Raw genomic sequence first — 10,796 nt, 5'->3', positions numbered from 1 at the left:
TCCTGTCACGGCTATGGAGGCCGTCTGTGAACTCTCTGCCCGTCCTGTCACGGCTATGGAGGCCGTCTGCAAACTCTCTGACTGTCTTGTCACGGCTATGGAGGCCGTCTGTGAACTCTCTGCCCATCCTGTCACTGCTATGGAGGCCGTCTGCAAATTCTCTGCCTGTCCTGTCACGGCTATGGATTTTTATTCTTTCTTTTTTTTTGAAAGAAATTTATACTTTTATTCAGCAATGATGTGTTAAATTGATAAAAAGTGATAGCAAAGACTTATATTGTTAGAAAAGATTTATATTTTGAATAAATGCTGTTCTTTTTAATGTTTTATTTATCAATGAATCCTGAAAAAAAGTATCACAAGTTCCAAAAAAATATTTGGCAGCACAACTGTTGCCAACATAAATAATTCTAATAATAAATCAGCATATTAAAATAATTTCTGAAGGATCATGTGACACTTAAGACTGGAGTAATGGCTGATGAAAATTCAGCTTTGCATCACAGGAATAAAGTATATTTTAAAGTATATTAAAATAGAAACCATTATTTTATATTGCAATAACATTTTGCAATATTACTGTTTTTTCTGTATTTTTGATCAAATAAATGCAGCCTTGATGAGTATAAGAGACTTCTTTAAAAAACATTACAAGTCTTACTTGTCTTACCCAAACTTTTTAACGGAAGTGTATATATATTTATATACTGTACATATTTTATACATATATACATATATATATATATAATTCTATTGATTTTTAGTTTTAGTTTTTTTTTTTTACATCAAGTTAAACAAAATTAAAATGAGAAATGTGTTGAGTCAACCTTGACTTTTTGACCTTGACACACTGATGAGGGCCTGTAGTGTTGCGGTTATTAAGCAGTGAGTTTTGTTTTTGACATTTTGTGCCACACTGACATTTTTGACTTAACCTTGGGATCAGGATGACCTGTCACCTATTTCTTCTAATCATGGTCTATTTCTTCTCAAATATTCTTCTAAAGAAGGGGGGGTTATTCAAGGAAATCCATCTTGAGTATAATGAGGATTTTGTTAAGGCCCATTGGGGCAGCCAGTCGCAACTCGAAATACGATATACCATATATATCATGTTCATAAGAACCACCTCAACCGTCTAGTTATCTCATTACAGGGATCAGTTTGCATTACAGGCTAACATCAAACTATTTTGAACTACCAGAGCTATTTTGATCCCTGCATGGCACAGGTTCTGTCATTTGCACCTCAATACCTGTATCAAATCCCACTGCATTTTCAACAAATATAGTAAACAATTTTATTTATTGCGCTATTTATTATCTCCACTCACTTGCAGCTCATAACAGGCCATGTAGAACCCATTTACTATAAATAATTCTTTGAACCAGTCTGCTTTAGAATAATCTTCCACATTTGTAAGTAATAATCCAAATAATAATAATCCAAGTAGGGAAGTAAAAGTATGTATTGTTGAGTTGGTGCAATTTTTAGAGTCAAAATAGAGAGCAGCGGCCCTACAGCTAAATGCCGAAGCAGGTAAACAACACCGGTTATGTAAATATGTCTCCGAGACAAGCTGAACACAAATAAGAGTAAATACGTTTTTGTAATAAGTTGGCTAGAGCTGTGGCACAGCAGTTAGCACACACATGCTCCTGAAGTTGTCAATAAATACATTAGAAGTCGTCAATATTGTCAGGTTATTAATGCTGCTGTTACTACGGCTTTCACCACGTCAGTGAAAGCTGAACTGCTGTCATTTTCTCTGGCAGCTTTCTAAGCTTCGACACAACTAGTACATCCCCAGTTCTTCATTGCATGATGTATTATGGTTACATTTAATTTGATACATGGGTAGCAACTGGTGGTTATTTGCTTCTAACTATAGAAAAGTGAGTGGCGTATGTGAACTAAAGGATTATATCAAATTACAGCCTCTTATTTGACACCTTGGCACGTCCCAGAGAACTCGAGGAATGATTAGCACCATATTTGGTTTTGCCGGATACCAAGTCCTGAGACTTTATATTTGAAAATATACTCTCTTAAAAGGATAGTTCAGCCATCAAAACAAACCCATGTAACTTTGTGTCTTCTATAAAAATAAAAATAAATAATTTTTTAAAGGAATGTCTTGGCCACTCTTGTCAATATAATAGAAGTGGAAGGCTGTCATGTTACAAAAGGACAAAAAAGCAAGCATATCAGTATCATAAAAATGGTTCATAATGGTGCAATCTTGTCCTCTGAGAAGTTTGTATTTAGTTGCGCTTATGACGTCAAATGTGTTCAAATCACTACTAGAGAAAACAGAGAAAAATAGCTGAGGCATTTGCTAAAAAGGTAGGAAAACTATTACATCCATAATACACCAGGTTCAATCCGACTTTCCTTGAGCTGTCAAAATTAAAGCTGACAAATAAACAGGGACAACTGGGTGCAGGTAACATAGAGTAAGAGTACGCATTGTTCATTTACATGTACTACTGACATTGTAACAATGGCCATAACAACATATTTCTACAAAATGGCAAACAAAGAATGGGCATAAACTTTGTTTTGTACTCAAATAAAATCTTAAATTTCACCACTTTGTGGTGGCATTCATGTGCGCTCAACTTGTAAATATATAATCTTTCCGTCAAGACATGAAAATACACTAATGCGACAGATTTGTAAAGAGGAATAAACTGAAATGCAAGTTAAACTGAGACTTAATAACTTTTCTTGGCATGTTCATTAGAGTTTATGTATTTGTGTGCACAAATTGTTTCTCTTGAGTTGGAGCTTTCATCATTTGTAGCATCTAGTTCACAAAACCATTCTGAATGATTTGTTTACAAAACACACTGATTTGGTTCTCAAGTTTAACTTGGAATATAATGTATGGGCCATTTGAACTTCATTTGTCATGACATAATTTGCACTTTTTTTGGGTGAACTTACCATAAAAGGATAAGGTGCATTCAGATTTTCTGATGTAATAATCATATTTGATGGTACTCTGAACTTGTTCTGGTTCTTCCATGCCTGGTGTTTGAAATGCACAGTTTCCTTTGCTAAGTCCACAGCTAAGAACAAAGAGCGGGAGAAGCCGCCACTGCACAGAGCTCTAGGGATGGGAATTTGGTCCCTGATGAAAAGAACCACAATGGCTCATCCACCCATATCTATGTTATGTATAAAAACAACTAGATTTTTATGGAAGGAATGTAACACTGGAATTCAGACAGCGCTACAATTCCTCACACATTGTGGGCATTCTGGGTGCTATGGGACCTGTGCATCTCAGTGCAATATAATAATGTGGTCTTGTTGTTGTTTTTTAGATTTCTCGACTCCAAAAAGATGTGGGGTGGCCATAATGATGGTGACCAGCAAGGTCATGTGAGTGCACGAATGGAGACCAGCTTACCCATGGGTACCACCAGTATTTCTGTATCCCAGCAACAGGCTCCTAAGAAGTTTGCTCCTGTTGTGGCTCCCAAGCCCAAGTTCAACCCCTATAAACAACTCGGGGATGCAACACACGAGGGAGCTGGTAAGACTTATAGCCTTGACTTTTTCATTATTAGCATTTGTACATATTTGTATATGACCGTGGTCAGAACACAGGTACGGGTTTGCAAGATGTGTTTTTCCACTTGAGGGTCAGAACTGGGAAACGATGATCGACTTGGAGTCAAAATTCAAATAAACGGTGAGGCAAATTGAATTGCACAGACTAAAATGTGGCTTTTACATGAAAACTCAAGATGCAAAACTTGAAATAAGGATGTTACTGAGCCACGACTGCAGGACACAAGGGCTCTTGGTCTGCCTTGCATCATACTAAAAAGTCTTGTCTGGCTCTTTGAAGCTGTCGTCTTGCCAATGACATTTTATTTTGGAGGACAGGTGACCATCTGACCATGAAAGTCCACCACTGGTGGCCATTTATATGCTGGGTCTATCTTAGCACTTTAAAAAAGACACCTGGAAACACACACACACACACACACACACACACACACACTCGGCTGTTGGCTTTGTGGTATTTCTACTTTAACTTTTATGACAGTGTATTATTCCTCAATATACCTGAGATATGTTTGCCAGCACTACAAAACAACAAAATATATAGACTAGTTATATCTTGACTCACAATATGAACTTAATCCAAGTTCATAAATCAAATGTTCCAGTTCACAAAACTGGTCCAAATATAGTGGAATATAGCAAACAAGTCACATGAATGTCTTTTGTTATGACAGAGTTTGCGTAAAAAACAAACAAAATATAGATCAGTTTCTATAAATTGGCTCCAAAAGATTTGAACTTAACCCAAAATTCAAAATATTTGAATGCCTTTACATTTTATTTTTAGCAAAAATATTAAACCAAGTAAATTTTAAAGAAATATAGCACAAGCTGTCAAAAGGGCATCCAATAGATTTTTTTTTTTTTTTTTCATTTGATCCACAAATGGATAAAAAAACATTTGGAAATTTAAAAGGGCCATTTAAAAATTACTTATTAGTTCAGTATTTCATTGTTATACTTAACTAGCATTTTTAACATTAACTAAATAGTGATACATGTGTCTATTTTTTGTCAGTTTACCATATGGGTAACACTTAAGGTTGGGTAAAACAATAAGGTTCATTAGTTAATGTTAATTAATGTTAACTAACATTAACTAACAATGAGCAATACATTTGTTACAGTATTTATTAATCTTTGTTAATGTTAATTAATAAAACTACAACTTTTCATTGTTAGTTTATATTACCTCATGACCATTAATTAATTTTAACATATATAACTTTGGATTTTAATAATACATAAATAAATGCTGAAATTAATAAGAACTGAGATTAATAAATGCTATTTTTCATCGTTAATTAACTCATGTTAACAAATGGAACCTTATTGTAAAGTGTTACCAAAATATGATTTATTCATTTATTATTGTCTTGTAACATGAATTACATAAACGATTTAAATGTTTTTCATTGTCAATTTGAAAATGATTAGTCTGTTTACATTTTTATTTTCAAATCAATAAACTAATAATTAATTCTTCTTTTTATTTTTTAAGTTAAAATTATTAATTATATTAACTTATGGAACATGTCTTTAGCTAATTCGATGGATTAATGTCTGTGGTTATTCGGTTAGAAAACCTGTTTATTTAAAACCCAAGCTATGATAATTTACATGAGAGGATCAGTGAGTCTGTTGGTGGTGAATGTGTGAGTGGTTCATATGTAATCGCCTCACACAATGATCTAATCAGAACTCTCTGCTATATGTGAGTAGGTCCATATTGGCTTCGTGTATGTGTGGGGCCACAGGGGTTGAGTGTATAGGGACTCATTGTTGGCTTATGTCCAGGTGTTCAGTAGCATGTGATGTTCACATTCACTGGAGGTCTTGGGTGGCACATTCCATTAGAGCAACATAGGCCCAATGTCACTGTTAAGCCCCTGATGGGTGGCAGGTGCCAAGAATGTGTCCATTCGCTGTGCCAACTCCCTCCCCCGTCACCTTTCTCTTGCCTCGCTGCTCAGGCTTTTAATGTTCCTCTCATTGTCATTGTCTCCGATGGTATTCCTGGAAAAAGAGACTGATTATGATGTATGTGCTTGAGTTTGTTTGCATGTCATTACTAGTAATTGTCCCTTACATAAAAATACTGTTATTTAGTTACATTACATGGTACCAAATTATTGCTGTATTTGTATCGCCATTAGAGATGTATAGCTAATTGTATTATTACTCATGTATGTGCTTGAGTTTGTTTGAATGTCATTACTAGTAATTGTCCTTTACATAAAAAATACTGTTTTTAGTTGCATGACATGGTACCAAATTATTACTGTGTTTGTATTACCATTAGAGATGTATAGATAATTGTATTATTACTCATAATAGTACTGTGCAGTGGTTGTGGGCAGAACTGATTTTATGCTATTTACACATGAGGACAACAAAGAAACAGGAAATACAGAGTGAAAAGTGTCTCTATCAAGTCATGACAAGGAAGAAGTTATTGATTAGCAAAGTGGAATTTAGTTATATAGTCGCCAATGTCTCAACTTACCAGGTTAATATAATATACAGTATATTAGCAGTTTAAATGTGACTTATCAGAATTTAAATCAGAACTATACACTACTGTTTAAAAGTTTGGGGACCGGTATGGTTTTTAATTGTGTCTTATGCTCATCAAGGCTGCATTTAGTTGTTTTAAAAATACAATAAAAATCATAATGTTATGAAATATTATTACAAATTATTAAATTTTATTACTGTTTAAATTTAGTTTTCTGTTTTAATACATTTGAAAAAGTAATTTATTCCTGTTACGACAGCTGAATTTTCAGAATCATTACTCCAGTCTTCAGTGTGACATGATCCTTCAGATATCATTCTAATAAACTGATTTGGTGCTCAACAAACATTCTTATTAATAACTTTAATAATTTAAAGTTTAAAATTTTAATTTAAAATGAATAATTATTATCAGTGCTGAAAGCAATTGTTCTGCTTAATATTGTTGTGGAAACCGTGATAGGTCGTTTCAGGATTCTTTGATATAATTTTACAGTCAATTTAATGCATCCCTTGTATTTAAACTTTTTTCAAAAATAACTTGTGAAAATTTCCCACAGCACATACTCTTAATTATTATGGCAAATGTATGATCATACAAAAAAAAAAAAATTGAATACAAAGGATGCATTATATTGGCTTTTACATTTTTACTAACAACTTATTTTACAGTTTACTACTATGATATTTTTTGCTTTTTTTTTGCTGTTTGGGGGAACATATAGTTTGGGAGCTGTTCTGCGTGTGTGAAGATGCATTAAAAAGACTATTTGTGGATTTCAGATATATCAAAACCTACATATAAAAGTTGCTTCAAAATAATGTCAAATCCTTTGAGTGCATTGATGTTTTCTATCAATAGTTTGTTATATAAAGTTTAAAAAGTTGCAGCCAGCCATACAAATAAACCCAACAATCCGTGAAGCTCATATTTACAAGCATACGTGCAGAGTTGCATGAGTTATTGATTACTGATTGCAGACACATGGCCCTTGGGCATTACATAAATATGGGTGAAACCACATAAATGGTCAAAAGTGTTAGTGTGATTTCTTTGCAGTGTCTACCCAGACAGGCATTTTTATGCTCTCTGGACATCAACCAAGTCTTAGCTAACGGCATGCCCTTTGGCAATTTGTACATTTTTTTTTAAAGAGTATTATTGGGAATTTGTTTCTGCAATAAAAGTGCTCTATTCTTGCATTAATTGGCTGATAGCGGCTCTGTCAGATAGGGGTTTCCATGGTTACAGCTGGGCTTTCTGGACCCTAAAAAGCTTTCTGATTAGAAATGTGAATTTAACCTAATCTCTATAGTGAAAATTGTATTGATTAAGTTATTCTATTTTTAAACATTTCACAGAAAATAAGAAAGATAGAGGACCTTGAGGGCTTATTTTATGCTGTAATCCTGCTGCTCTGCTGCTGGTGTGAGAGCGACAGAGACCTGCCTTTGTTTCAGATGAAAAGCGATGATGAGATTATTGGAGGGAGTTCTCACACGTCTGTCCCAGTCAAACAGGCAGCTTTGAGAAAGACAAAGTTATCTGAGCTCACTTTGTCCCAGTTTAGTTTTACCGTACCGGAGTCAACAGAGAAATGCAACCAACCAATATGCATATTTGTCGTTTTGTGGGTTTGCTGTAAACACCAAGCCATAAATTTTAACACATTGTAACTGAATAATACAAAATGCATTTTTATTCAGATTGACATTGCAAATGTTCCATTTAGTTCTGTATGATTTCTAAAAACTGACTGGAAGCTGATTGAAACTAATCACAGCCACAGCGCAAGTGCCGATGGAGAAAGACTATGGGTAATTTATTTATAATTCAGACCCACACGGGACGGTTAACAAAAGTAAACTCATTTGCATTCTTTGTGGTGTCAGTTTTAAAGATTATAAATATTATAAACACTCATTCATAAAAGTAGGAAGGACTGCAGTTTAGACGCAAAAACATCAACATCAACACGAGATGTAAGAATATAAGTGCTGGGGAAAGTTGATATATTTTGAATTTTGCAACTTTCAAATATCATTTCATTATTTCTACCTTTTGTTTAGCAAGGAAGAACATTCCCTGTGCCTTTTGATGTAGTTTAAGAATTATAGAACCTGTTCTTTTAGTAATAATATGAAACAATAATTAATGAGTTACTTTGTAGGTAATATTTCATTCCAGAACACCACGTTTTATGCTGACATTCTTTTAATTCTGCAATAGTTCATTCAAATGATCTTTTTTATGAAAACTTTCTAATCTTACGGTTACACAGAGCTCAGAGAGCACAGAGGAAGAGTTTGTGCACATGCTTGTGTCACGCTAGAAGGGCTCCCGTGGGCATTGCGGTTCACACTTCTGCAAATTTTAGGGTGTCTCTATCTAAACAAGGTGCTTGAAAAACAGTATCAGACCTATATTATCCAATATTTGCCACAGGAAGTGGATGCGTTGTGTAATATCTCCTTTATTCTTCTGTGTATTACCGCCAGCTTGCAGCTGCTTATGACAATGTGTAGTCAAGGCTAAGCGACATAAAAACAAACCAGATGAAATCCAGTCATGGCTGAACAAGACTGACAGTGACAAACATGTTTTTTTTTTATTATTTGTTTGTCAGGTATTAAGTTTTTTATGGTTTAGTTGTTTAATGTTAGCCAGCCAATACCTTTTGACATTGAGTATGTATTTTCTGGATGAGTATTTTGGAGTAAATTGTTGTATGCTACATTCTGTTCAAGGACCTATTCAAAGCTGATTGCGTTATTTATTCGTTCAGAAATTGGCAAATGCAGCTTTAAACCTGAATAAAAGTGTTTCTCCAGACACTTTGACTGTTGCCGGTAAAAAGCATGCCACTATACAGATTTATTCATTCAGTTTTGTCATTTAGTATTGACTACATGCTGTTAAAGTGTGGTCAGACGGCACACATATTTGAAGTCTGTCTGTTATCGCACTTCGCCGCCGTCTGTTGTATTCAGTGCCATGACTTCATGTCTGACTAACCTCTTGACTTATTCTGAGCTTCTGTCTGGAACATTTCTAATTGAAGGTTGAAAGGCAGATACAGAACATAAAAGCTGTTTTAGGTCCTGTATCTGCCCATGTGCTATTGTGTGAGAAAATGTGCCGGAAGATAGTGTGAGTTGAGGCCTTGAATCGAGGGCAGTTCATTAGGCCTCTATTACAGCGGATAAGCCCAATTCCTTAGCAAGCTAATTGACTTTTTATTAATGGAGATAAGTGAACGTGTCAATTATCTGAGCAAGGGTACTTTATATTAAGCAAAGAACATCATAGGAGATAAAGCAAACAGTAATAGGGAATCATTGTAAAGGTGCCTCGTCAAAGTGAGGGTTTGTACAGGGCTAATGAGGTTTTTAATGCTGGTGTTCACATTAAATTAATCTGATGGGAAATGTGGAAAAACCTGGGTGTATGTGTGTGTGCGCGTGTGTGTACAGCTGCATAAGGTATGCAAACTCTTTGGATTTACCTGGATTTCTGCATGAGATGGTCATGAAAAAGTCTCAAAAATAAACAAATAACATGCTTTTTAAATAAAGGCCGCCGAATATATATCCAGTAAAGACCCTTGAACATACATTTGCTTGTGTTATTAGTTATTTGCAGACTAATGCATTAATGAAGACACAGCTAATCACATCTAATAATAATAAGAAATCTCTCTCTCTCTCTCTAATCTAATAAAATATAGTTTATGTTTTTATTAATGCATTAATGTCATATAATTAATCTCACATTATTGCTGTCATGTTTCTCTGACAAGCCTGTGCCACCCTGCTTTGCCAGCTAAATAAATAAAAAAGGCATTCAGTTAAATGTTCATTACCATTATATTATATTATATTATATTATATTATATTATAAATTCCCTCACCAAAAATATTACAAACAAACAAATAAATAAATAACCCTTGTTTTGTTGGAGCTGTGGCCTAACACAGTAAGCTGTGGTGCTCATATGGGCGATACAGATTTGAATCTGGACCATGCCATGTCCTGGTCTTTTTCCCCATACACTTGTCCCTGCTCTGTTGTCTCTATCAAAAAGTGGCATGACCTTTTATGTCCTGTTTTTATCAACAGGCAAATTTTAGCAGACACTGTATCTTTAGCCAGTATTTTGTTGTCGTTTTCTACATGACCATCACACCTTATGATGTGCCAAACCTCAAAATTGCCTGTTATGTATATGAGTTTAGAGTCAGCCAACTCAACAGTTAAACACCTGCATGTCTAATTCACAGTGGATAGTCAGTAAAAACAGGAACTTGTTCACTCGGTTGTTCAAGAAAGCAAAACCAAACAAAACATCTGCTTTACATAGTTTCCAGACCGTGCTGCTTTTTAGTGAAAAGGTGTATTTTTTTTTTCTGAAAGATCAAATGCAGTATTATTTGATAGACATCTAGTGTGAAAACAGTGACCTCATCATATTTTTACAGTACACATTTTGGGGAAACCATTAGTTGCTCAACCAGATTGATACACACTTGCACAAGCTCACACATAAATATACACAATATTTGCAAACTCAAACTCCAGCACACACACATGTCTCTAATTTCTGTGAAAGGAAGACCACTGCGCTGCAAGAAAAATAACATCTGTGCAACGCAGAGAAAAGACCTATCTGCTTTCTTTTTTCAGACGCTGTTTTTAG

General features: G+C 34.7%; 1 protein-coding gene across 2 annotated transcripts in view; it reads left to right on the top strand.

Moving 5' to 3' along the window:
* The window catches only part of LOC107717931 (lipoma-preferred partner homolog), a 232,329-nt gene that overhangs the window by 74,946 nt on the left and 146,587 nt on the right, over window positions 1-10,796 (top strand). For both annotated transcript variants that reach the window (XM_016524832.1, XM_016524833.1), the window contains exon 3: window positions 3,333-3,544. In XM_016524832.1, the coding sequence (XP_016380318.1) occupies window positions 3,352-3,544 (193 nt within the window). In that variant the 5' untranslated portion in view covers window positions 3,333-3,351. The remainder of the gene's footprint in view (window positions 1-3,332; window positions 3,545-10,796) is intronic.

The sequence above is a fragment of the Sinocyclocheilus rhinocerous genome, unplaced genomic scaffold, assembly GCF_001515625.1.
Source record: "Sinocyclocheilus rhinocerous isolate Xijiao unplaced genomic scaffold, SAMN03320098_v1.1 scaffold2558, whole genome shotgun sequence".
NCBI lineage: Eukaryota > Metazoa > Chordata > Actinopteri > Cypriniformes > Cyprinidae > Sinocyclocheilus > Sinocyclocheilus rhinocerous.
The sequence above is the reverse complement of the archived record's forward strand: the minus strand, read 5'-3'. Positions and strand labels throughout refer to the sequence as shown.